Below are 12,228 nucleotides of genomic sequence, written 5' to 3'. Positions count from 1 at the left end.
AGTTTACTTTTGTACAGTGAGGAAACTAATTTCTTAGCAAACTAATCCAATTCTTTGTTCATTTGTTCAATGCATAGATAAGAACACACTCAAGGAGGGTTAGAAAACGCCCTAAAAATGGCCAAGAAAAAAAAAATGGATAAGAGAATCCGTCATAGCACCCTGGTCTATGGGTGAGAATCAGGCATTTTCAAGCTGTTTCGAAGCCCTCACATGTAGCAGGAAAACAGACCTGTGAATCTTAGTGCTTCCCTCTTTGTTGCGGCAGATTCACAGGACCCTCTTTTTTAGCCCTCTGTCACTCCACTCCATGATAATACGTATCCTTGAAAGAAATAAAAGCCCTTGTGCTTTACAATATTTAAATAATTTATTTTTAATTTTATTTATTTTTGAGGATGTATCTTTTAAAAATATTTATTTACTTATTTATGTATTTTTGGCTGCATCGGGTCTTAGTTGCAGCACACGGGATCTTTGGTTACGGTGTGTGGACTTCTCTCTAGTTATGGTGTGCGGGCTCCAGAGCACATGGGCCCTGTAGTTGCAACACGCGGTCTCACTAGTTGTGGCGTGCGGGCTTAGTCGCCCCGCGGCACGTGGGATCTTTAGTTCCCAAATCAGGGATCAAACGTGCGTCCCCTGCATTGGAAGGCGGATTCTCAACCACTGGACCACCAGGGCAGTCCCAGTAATTTATTTTTAATTCTGTTTGCTCTCTCTACCTATGAGATGACCCCAAAGAATGACTTTTTAAAAGTCACTTTGGCTTTGGAATGTCCTAAGTCTTTGCCACTCAAAGTCTGGTCCACAGACTAGCAGCACTGGCATCACGTGGGAGCTTGTTAGAGATGCACACTTTCATCATCCAGATATCCTGGGTCAGGGTCTGCGGTTCAGCAAGATCCTCTGATGCTTCCAATGCAAATTAAAGTTTGAGAAGCACCTTGTTGGATATTATCTTCATGGGCAGTGACTTTCCTTGCAGAATTTTGCTTTGCTCCCAAGGATGCTAACAGGGGCTCGTCTTCTCTGAGCGTATGCCTTGTTCTGGGGACAGCCAGCCCTGGGCAGAGTTGAGGGCGGGAGGAGCAGAGAGAGAACAACCCAAGGACTGCAAGGACAGATCACGTAGGGAGTGTGTGCATGTCATGACCTTGGCAACTGGCCTCTAGATCAAGAGGAGCAAATGAGGGGAAAGAAGCCCAGAAAGCAGGCTCTCCCGGGAGGGCAGCAGCGGGGTGAGAAGAAGCACCTGTCTTGATGCAGGTGGGAGGAAGGAAGAGAGAAGCCCTTCAGGCTCAGCACAGTGACCCACGGGGTCTCTATTTCAGCCCAGCCCACAGGGTAGGTGGGCTAGGGGCCGAAGAATGGTCAAAGGCAAGGAGCCAGCCTGAGAACTGGACCCAGACCTTATCCAGATGTCCTGGCCTGTCCGCCCCTGACTTGTGCTGAGCATATGAGAGAAACAGGTTGTGATTCATGGGCAAAGAGGTCAAAGCTGGCCTTGCCTCCAGCTGACAGACCAGAGGAAGCCAGTGGGAGGGGGAGGGGGGTGTAGATGGCACCGACTTAGAGCCAACTGCTGCACGGGAAAACTTGTGTAATTTTCTCTGGAAAAATCCTGAGCCCACAGGATGAGCACAGCAGGAGCCACACCACTTTATACCCTTAAGAGATCATTCTAGTATTTCTTTCCTCCTCGGTGTTTCCTAGACAGAAGTCAGACCCCTGACTGTAGGGACGTATACTGAGCCCTTTGAGTTACCTGTTGAAGAAAGTCTTTCTTGACCTTAACGGGTGGAGGAAGCCCTCCCATATCCCTTCACAATCTCTTCCCTCTCCACCCTTTTATATCCTCAGCTTAGCTGAGAGGTTTCAATGATCATGTGACAACCTCTCAGCTACTTTTGTGGCACATTTTGCATACAGGCTAGCACTGCCTTTGGAATGTGGCATCTACTGTAAATTGATAGCTGAGTCAAAACTTCAACATTATACCTTGTGGTATGGGAAACAGAAAAAAAAACCTGGGAAAACCCTAAGTGCTTATCAATATTGGTTCAGTACACTGTAGAATACATGCAGTGGTTAAAAAGAACAAGGCCCCTTTTGATGTATGAACATGAGATGGTAACCAAGCTGTATTATGGGCAAAAGCAAGCATCTTGTATTGTCTTAGTTATGTCTAAAAGGAGAGCGAAAGACGTTCACATCTTGTCTTTATATGCATAGAATATTTCTGAATGTACATACTAGAAACTGGATTGTCCACTACTTCTAAGTAAGGGGCCTTAAAGGTCAGAGTTCAGGGGAAGAGTTAGCTCTTACTGTGTAGGGGGTCTCCGAAGTTTGTTTGTGTTTTTTTTTCTTTTTTTTTTTACTGTAAGTATAGATTACATTTTCAATTCCCAAAAGATTATAGAGTCATTTAAAATGGTGATTATGAAAATTAATGAAGCAATATGGAAAATTTTATGATGTAATGTTAAATGAAAAAAGCAAGATTCAAAGTCATTAGGTACGTTCTGATTTCAGTCATGTAAAGGAAAGCAAACGAATGAAGACATGACGGACATGAACAAAATTTAAGAGTAGTTTTGTTATGGTTGCTGAGATTGTCCGAACTTATAAAAATTAACTTTATTGAAGTATATACACAAAAACGCACCCATTTTAAGTATACATTTGGATGAATTCTGACAAATTCATACACCCATGTAATCAAGTTACAGAACATTTCCATCATTCCCCAAAGTTTCTTTTTGCCCCATCCCATTCAGTCCTGACCTGCAATCAGTAATGTCACTAGAAATTAGATTTGGCTTTTCCAGAGTTTCCGATAAATGGAATCATACAGTGTGTACCCTTTTTGTGTCTTGGCCTTTTTGCCTCAGCATAATGTTTGTATCCATCCTCCTCTTCTTCCTCAGTAAATCCTGGGCAATGTACCTAGCTAAAAGATTACACTTCCCTGCATTCCTTGCAACTAGATGTGGTCATATGATACAATGATGGCCAAAGAAACATAACTAGAAGGGTCATGTGGGACTTCTGGAAGGCTCTGTAAAAGTGAGAGGCAGACCACCTTTCTCTTTCCTTCCCCTTTCTCTTGCTGATGGCCTGGAATATGGACTTGATGAATGGGGCTCCAGCAGCCATCTTGGAATATGAAGTGACCCTAAGGATAACCAGGAAAAGACAATGAGCCTAGGTCTCTGATGACACAGTGGAGCTGCCATACCAGCTTGACTCCCTTCCTTTCAGACTGCTTTTAAATGAGAATACATATATATCTTGTTTAAGTGCAAATCTTTGGCGTTCCAAATTATCTGTAGTTGAAACTAATGCTACTTACTCCATCAGCCTTCTAGCACTATCTGATGATTTTAAATTATGTATATGTTTGATTAAAAAATAAATTTTAATTAAAAACAAGCTTTTATATCAATTCTGGCAAAAACAGTTCAAGAAAAACATCACAGACCGGCATCGTTCATAAATACAGATACAAAAATTCCTGACAAAATTCTGGCCAGTTGAATCCAGCAATATGTTCAAATAATGCACCACGACCACATGGGGTTTCCCAGGAGTGAATGGCCAACTCAGCATCTAAACAACAATCAGTGTACTTGACCACATTAACAGAATGAAGGATTAAAAATCAAGTAATCAGGGCGTCCCTGGTGGCGCAGTGGTTGAGAGTACGCCTGCCGATGCAGGGGACGCGGGTTCGTGTCCCGGTCCGGGAAGATCCCACATGCCGCGAAGCGGCTGGGCCCGTGGGCCATGGCCGCTGAGCCTGCGCGTCCAGAGCCTGTGCTCCGCAATAGGAGAGGCCACAGCGGTGAGAGGCCCGCGTACCGGAAAAAAAAAAAAAAAAAAAAAATCAAGTATTCAGCTCAATAGATGCAGAAAAAGCATTTGAAAAACACCAATAATCCTGCACGATAAAAATGCCCAGAAAACTAAAACTAGAAGTGAATTTCTTAAACTTGACAAAAGGCAACTCTGAAATAAAACTACAGCTAACAACATACTTTATGGTGAAAGATTGAAGATTTCCCCTGAGAGAGGGAACAATGAAAAGATAACTGCTCTTAACCCATCTATTCAATTCTAGGCTGGAGCCTTTAGCTAATGCATAAAGCAAGAACATGAAATAAAAGTCACACAGTTTGGAAAGGAAAAAGTAAAACTTTCTTTACAGGCAGCATCATTGTCTACAGAGAAGATTCCAAGAAATCCTTAAAAAAAAACAAACAAAAAAACACCAAAACTAGAATTAGTAAGTGAATTTAGCAAGGTGAAAGGACACATGATCAACACACAAAAACCAATAAACCAGCACGAACAACTGGAAAATTACAATCTTACAAATCCCATTGACAATAATATCAGAAAGCATCAAATATTTAGGGATAAATTTACTGGAAGATGTGCAACACATCTACAGTGAATTTTTATAATACATTGTATAAGCCGAGAGATATTTAAAATGTTTAAATAAAAGACTAGATAGTATCACCCGCATGGATTAGAAGGTTTAAGATTATCAAATGTCAATTCTCCCCAAATGGACCTATAAATTTAATGCAACCATATTTGAAGACAACCGTGGTTTCTAGACAATGACAAGATAATTCTAAATTAATATGAAATTTTAAAAATAATACAGTAAATCTAAAATTGAATAAAATAAGATTAATGCTGTAAAAGAGACACATATGAGATTGTACAATAGCACAGTGGAAGGAAGAATAGGTTCGATTAGGTAATTTAGGGGAGGCTCCTCAAAGGAGGTACCATTTGAACGGGCAGTTGAAAGATGACTGAGGACTTCCCACGTGGGCATTGATTTACTTAGGCTTTGCTGATCATCAAAAACTACAACCCATCTCACTCAGTCAGGTAAGGGGCTTGCACGTGCAACTGTCCAGGAGAGAAGTCTCATAGAAATCTCTGGTGAGGACTTCCCTGGTGGCACAGTGATTAAGAACCCACCCGCCAATGCAGGGGACATGGGGTTCGATCCCTGGTCGGGGAAGATCCCACACGCCGTGGAGCAACTCAGCCCGTGCACCACACCTACTGAGCCTGCGCTCTAGAGCCCAGGAGCCACAACTACTGAGCCCACGCGCCACAATGACTGAAGCCCACCTACCCGAGAACCCGCGTGCTGCAACTACTGAAGCATGCACACCTAGAGCCCGTGCTCTGCCACAAGAGAAGCCACCACAATGAGAAGCCTGCACACCACAACGAAGGATAGCCCCCGCTTGCCGCAACTAGAAAAAGCCTTCGTGCATCAACAAAGACCCAACGCAGTGGAAAAAAAAAAAAAAAAAAAAACCAAAAAAACAAGAAGAGAAATCTTTGGTGAGACCTCACGGTTTCTGGGCTTGGAGGGCAGTTCTGGATCTGAGGTTCCTTTCCTGATCTTAGCAGCCAGAACCCCTAAATAGTTAATGTAGTCTTCTGTCTGTCTCTATCTTTTCTTGCCTCCTCCTACCAATTTTTAATGTTATTATTAAAAATCACCATCGACGTTTACTGAGATGTTATGAAAGGACAGACTAAGGATCGCCACTGCCAGCTCTACGTTATTCGATACAATTAAACCATGGGCTTAAATGGTTCAAATTTAGCCCATCATCATACATTCCTATAGATTTCATCCAGTAGCTAAATCTGGGGGAGGAAAAGAAAAAGGACCCACACAAAATTTTCCCAGTTGAAGACATTTTTATTCTAGTAGCCACCTCAGTCGCTGGAAGCATGGGCCTGTCCTCCGCGGGGGCAATGGCGCGTTTGGGAGAGGATGGGGGCCCTGCACTGGGCGGGCGGGGCGGGGCAGCTGGGGGATGAGGCAAAGGGCTATGTGACAGTGATAGGTCACAAAGGGCATCAGAGGATAAATAGGCTGTGCCAGGGCCTTAGGCCGAGAAAGTGGTTACTTCTCTCACTAGGACTGACGTTCACAGCCGCTTGGGGAGATAAAAACCCAGAAGCGGAAGTGAGCTGAGGCCGAGGGGGAGCCTACCATACCTCTCTACACACTTGAAGAGATTCAGCCTGGGGTCCAGCCGCCCTACAGAGTCCCCGCTGTGACCATCGGTGCCCCTACCCACACCCCTGCCTCTGGGAGACCCTGAGGCAAAGGTGGGGGCCTGTGGGCTGGGCTTGGAAGACCTGCCATAAGGCCGCCTGCGTGACACAGGAGCACCGCAGCTCGCTCTGCTCTTCGGCCCATTAGGCCGAGGGAGGGAAGAGCCAGGGGCCCGCCTTAACCACGCTGCCTGGCAGTGATCGAAGACAGCCATGAGTGGGGACTCTCTGCTCCCGTATCACACGGCCCAGAGCAGCACCGGGCTGGGCCTGTTCAAAAGCACCATGGGGGAGCTGCAGCAGCAACTGCACAACGGCGAATACGACATATTCAAGTACGCGCCGATATTCGAGAGCGACTTTATCCAGATCACGAAGAGGGGACACGTGATTGACGTGCACAACTGTGACTGCACGGTGACCGTGGGCATCGTATCCACCAGCCCCGTCCTCCCACTCCCAGACATCATGCTGCTGGCCCGACGGGCCACCGGCTGTGAACAGCACGCTGAGCACAGCCAGCCCACCAAGGGGAAGAGCCACAAGGTTGCCAAGACCTTAGAGCTCACCAGGCTCCTTCCCTTGAAGTTTGTGAGGATCTCCACGCACGATCGTGACAAACGACAGCTGCGCGTGAAGTTTGCCACTGGCCGCTCCTTCTACCTGCAGCTGTGTGCCCCTCTGGACGCGCAGGAAGACCTCTTCGCCTACTGGGAAGAGCTGATTTACCTCCTGCGACCACCATTGGACGGTCACAGCCGCACCTACGCTGTTCCAGCCGGGGACATGATCTGCAGGACTCTGTTCGAGGAGGAGGAGGAGGACGGGAGGAGCCCGGCAGTGGAGGATTTCCAAGGAGAGTGGGATGAGGACCAGGTGAGCATCAGGAGCCTCCACACACCCTCTGAGGTGGCCGCGGTCGGGTCTGCAGCTTTTGCTGGCGGGGAGGGGATCCAACTGGACTCCCACAAGCCCGATACCATGTCCGATGTGGCCACTGCCAAAGCAAAACCTACAGTGCTTGACAAAGAGTCAGCATCGCGGGCAACGACAAAGGTGGAGACAGCAGGGGTGGCAGGCGGCACCGCAGAGGGTGCTTTTAGCGTGGCAGAGATCCAGTCTCCTGCCCCCGAAGAGCAGAGCACGGCCATAGCAGCCACAGCCAGCAAGGGTCCAGGAGCAAGTAAAACCAACACAGCCACTGGGGGCACTGCGGGGAACAAGACCATCCAAAAAGCAGCCGGCCCGGGCTCAGGCAGCCGGAGAGCCACTAGAGACGACCAAAAGGAGAAAGGCCACGGCAGCCCGGGGGACAACAAGCAGGGCACTGCTCACAAAGCCATCAGCCGTGCTCCCATCACCAACGAGTCCAGGACCTCGCACAAATCGGGCAGGAGCTTACCTACAGCAAGTTCAGGTTCCATCACCAAGAGACTCAGCAGGATCGGCTCTTTCTTCAGGAATGTCAGAGCCAAGCTTACGACAAAGACAGTGTGGCCTCCTCACGCGAGGAATATGTGAGCATCCCGCCGAAGGCAGTGGAAGGGACCCGAATGGAGGCCATCACAGAGACAGCAGAGAGTGGCCAGGGCCTGGAAATCACTGGTGCTGTGACATCTGAGACCACGGAGCCAGCGACCGCTGAAGGACCTAGAGCTGGGAGCTGCAAAGGGAACCAGGGCTCAGGGAAATACCCCTGGAGAGCCCATTGCAGCTTCCTACGGAAATTGAAATAAAAATCTGAGAATGCATGCCGTGTTCTGTCTGACTTTCTAGGTCCCGAAGCCCAGACGGAGCCTCACAGTGGATTCTGGGAGGTCAGCTGCGCCACAGTCTGAGACCCAGTGTCCAGTCAAGCGCAGCCCCACCTCACACACATGCTCAGCGCCAACAGCGGTGCTCCATCTGGCCTCCACTCCTTTCTGGCTTTGCCCCCCCCACCCCACAGCCATGGTGGAAAGTCAGACTATGGCCTGGGAAGCTCTCCTTCACTATGCCCCTATTGTTTTTTATAAACGCTTATTCCCTCTGAAGGCCTGTAAACAAAGCAAGAACAGGGACGCATGTCCCCTCGGGCTATTCAGTGGACAGAAATAAGGGCAGCCGTAGTGGCTAGCAATCAGAACAGCAAGCACTCTCACCTAGACTTAGCCGTTCCCTTGCCAGGTATATACCCTGGAGAAACACACATGTTCTAAGGAACAACTGTGAGAATGTATATAGCAAAAATAACTTAACAGCAAAACACAGGAAACAGCCCAAATTTCCATCAACAGAATTAATACAGCAGACTATGAAGTGAGTGCAATATTCAATAGTGAAAAATAAATGAGCTACACACATTAGCATAGATCAACTTCTCCTGATTTTTAAAAACATCAAAAGAATGGGATACAATTCCACTCACGGAACCATTCTGAAACAAGCCCAAACAATGTATTGCATAGGGTACATGTTTTAAAAATAACTGTAGCTAAACGTGAGGGAAGAGTAAACACAAAATTTGGGACAGTTTTCTCTAGGGTGGAAAGGCTAGGTCAAGGAGGTTGACACAAGGCTGTCAGTGCTGCTGGGAATCGCTCCGTCTCTTAGGCAAGATGGTAGGTACACAGGTGGTGTATTTTTCACATTTTACTAACTCTGAAATCAGCATCGCGGCACTTGTGATGAAGTTATTGCCAATGCCTTTCTCTATTTTTCACTTTTCTTTATGCACAAAGGTGATGTCCGAAAGGTTTGGCATCTTTAAATTACATTTATTTAAGGTAAAGTACAAGAACGCTGGTTTGGTTATTAGGAAAAGAAGGAACGATATGCCTACTTTCCAGGTAAGAACACTGAGGCTCAGAGAAGGTAACCTGCTCCAGTCGCACATGGGATCTTTGCAGAACAGTCATCCACCAGCCCACTTCTTTACGCAAAGCCCTGTCCGGGGCACGGGAAGGAGGCAAGCAAACAAGCCTGAGATAGGACCGGCACAAGAACCCGAGGCACCAGCATTCTTACCATCATGTTCCAAAACTACAGAGATGAGCATCAATTTTACTAGAGTGAGCGGAGGGAGGGGTGGGGGCTGGGAGCCGGTTATCGGACTTCAGTGAGCTCACAGCTCTTAGCTGGCCTTCTCTCGAGAGCATCCAGACCACCCCCTGAGCTGCGTCTGGCTCCCTGGCTTCTACCTCTAGCCTCTGGCATGACCGGCGCTGCAGCCATAAACACGCTCCCACCTGGAATTCCAGCCTTCACTCCTGGAACACCCAGCGTCCAGTCCTCCTGCAGCCACTAATTAAACTTTGGAATGCCCTACTCAGAAGGGTTTCTCCATACCAAATCTGATGGTGGTTCCTCTTCTTGGTGATTAAGAAATTCAGAGGGAGAAGGCTCAGGACGATAGCGATGGCGGTGAGGGCCGAGGGTCCTAGAAGCTGGAGACAAAGGGCAGGATGTCACGAGACAATTCCAGAAGCCCAGCTGTAGTTACGGGGGTGGGGGGAGGCTCAGACTTGGGCCCTAAGGCAGGGAGGTGTCAGAGAGTCCAATGAGGGCAGCTACCAGGTTATAGAGACCAGGACTCATGGGCTCCTCAGATGGAAATACCTGTGGAAGATGGAGTCCATCTCCGTTAGGGATGGGAGAGAGGGGGAATGATGCACCTCACAAAATGGAATGGGGGCAGGGTCACAGTCAAGACGGGTCATGCACGTAGATGGGCCGCGCCTGGCTAGAACGGTGAAGACAGACTCTGGAATCGGGATCTGGGTTCAAATGCTGACTTTACACACACTGGTGTGGCCTTGGGCAAGTTACTGACCCTCCCTAAGCTGCAGTTGCTCACATTAAATGGAAATGGAGCTATTCCCAGTCTGCCTGTAGTGAGTGCTGGTGTCATACAATCAATGATTATCCCCTGACAAGGGTTGCCAGATTTAGCAAATAAATATATTAAACTGCCTGCCCAGTGACATTTTCATTTCAGATAAACAGCAAATAAGTTTTTAGTATAAGCATATCCCATGTCATGTTTGGGATATACTTATAATAAAAATTCTTCTGCTTATCTGAAATTCATCTTTAACTGGACATCCTGTATTTTGTCTGGCAGCCCTACCCCCCAGCTCTGTGACTTGGGACAGTTATCTTCCCTCCCTCTTTCATCTCTCTATCTGGAAAATGCGGAGCTGGAGAGTAGGGTAAATGATTTTTAAGTGGCTGTAATGTGAGATTCCTCCTGAGGTCATTTGGGTCCATTCTCTAGACGAGTCCCACCCCCCTCTTCAGTCTGTGGGCCTCATTTTCAGCTCTCAGCCCCTAAGAATGTTTAGTTTCTAATCTTGACACCCTAGCAAGCCAGTGTTTCATTTATGCAGCAACTGCGCCCCCCAGTGGCCAAATGGAGAGGTGCCCAGAAGGCAAACACCTGCCTACAGCCGGGGCTGGGAGAATAGTCAAAGGAATGTGAACAGAAGGTTAAATACACTCTCTCTGGCAAAAATGCTACAAATGTTAACGGTAGCAACCCCAATTCCTACCGCTCCCCCTTTACCAGGGTCTCATGGTGACTTTCTGATGTTAGGACCACCTGCCAAGAGTCAGGGAAAGTGATGGGTGTGTTGTCTGCAGTTTCACTTGAGTCACGGGTCGGCCTGTTTAACTGCCCTGCATTTTCCCCAGTGTCCTTCCTCCCTTTCTCTCTAATAATAACAGCCAACAGTTATGCACTTGCTGAGCACCCTCTGTATGCTAGGTCCTAGACTGCAAGGTAGCAAGTCCAAAAGTGTCCAGGCCCCAAGCCCTTATTATGGGGACACTGGAGCAGTAGCAGAGGTACAATAATGATGATAACACACAGCTGGTATTCTGGAGCATTCCACACTCACTCACAATCAATATGCCGTTGATACACTCACCCAGGGGCCTGTGAAACACAGCACATGGGCCAGATCTCTCCACCTGTTTACATGCCGACCTCAAGCCATACAAAGATTGTTTATCGTTCTTACATTTTAAAATGATTGAAGAAAATCAAACGAAGATGATTTCATGATATGTGTAAATTACATGAAATTCAAACTTCAGTGTCCATAAGCAATTTTATTGGAACACCACCAGGCCTGTTTGATTAGTATTGCCTGTGGCTGCTTGTGCACTAGAAGGGAAGAGTTAAATAGTTTTGAGAGAGACCCTATGGCCCCTAACGTCTAAAATATCTACAATCTGCTCCTTTACAGAAAAGTCTGTGAGCCTGGAACCAGCCCTCATGGAGCAGAGCTGAAGAAGATCTTCAAATGAACTGCCCCACCCCCATGCATAACCAACAAGACAATTAAACACCTATAGGGTATAGCTGTGTCCCAGATGCTATCTAAGTGCTTCACAGGTATTAGCTCATTTAATTCCTCAGCAACTCAAGGGCTGGGGCACTTCGGTTAATTACAGTCCTCACTTTGCCAATGAGGAAATGACGCACGGAGAGGCTAAGTTACTTACTGGAAGGTTTTACAACTAGCAAGTGCTGAAAGCAGGTTTCGAACCCAGGCAGTCCCACTACAAAGTCTGTGATTTTAATTAAAAAGAAAAAAGAAAATCCTGCACCACAAAACAGATATAAGAAAGTTAGAAAAAGTTCTGATTTTTTTTTTTTTTTTTGGCCTGGTTGGCTACTTAATGCTTTTTGAAAACCAAGTAGTAAATTCTTTCCCCTAAATGTTCTTTCCCTTTTTTTTGTTGTTGGTAGTGGTGGTGGTGATGGTGCCCTACCATTACTGGTAACTTCAAAACATGCCTAATCTGCTCACTTGTTACCCCGATATCACACCCAAAAAGTGCCAATGTCATCACCATCATCATCATACAGATGAGGAAACTGAGGCCCTGAAAGGTGAGCATCCAGCCCAAGGTGAAGTGAAGGTCATCCTTGTCTAAGACTTTGCCCATTACATCAGCCCGCAGTGTGCAGATGGAGATAGGATTGAGGAGGAGGAGTGGGAGGAGGAGAGGAAGGAGGAGGAGGAGAAGGAGGGGGAGGAAGAGGAGGGGGAGGAGGAGGGGGAGGAGGAGGAGGGGAGGAGGAAGGGGAGGGGGAGGAGGAGGGGGATGGGGGGTGAGGAGGATTCAACT

General features: G+C 47.2%; 1 protein-coding gene across 1 annotated transcript; it reads left to right on the top strand.

Moving 5' to 3' along the window:
* Positions 1 to 5,738: 5,738 nt before the first annotated feature.
* On the top strand, positions 5,739 to 7,053 carry LOC136793587 (Golgi-associated RAB2 interactor protein 4-like; the record flags this gene model as incomplete). The annotated part of the gene is made up of 1 exon (XM_067025904.1): positions 5,739 to 7,053. A coding segment is annotated over exon 1 (729 nt), but the record flags the coding sequence as incomplete, so codon positions are not given.
* Between the last annotated feature and the right edge of the window lie 5,175 nt (positions 7,054 to 12,228).

The sequence above is a fragment of the Kogia breviceps genome, chromosome 1, assembly GCF_026419965.1.
Source record: "Kogia breviceps isolate mKogBre1 chromosome 1, mKogBre1 haplotype 1, whole genome shotgun sequence".
Classification (NCBI taxonomy): Eukaryota; Metazoa; Chordata; class Mammalia; order Artiodactyla; family Physeteridae; genus Kogia; species Kogia breviceps.
The sequence above is the reverse complement of the archived record's forward strand: the minus strand, read 5'-3'. Positions and strand labels throughout refer to the sequence as shown.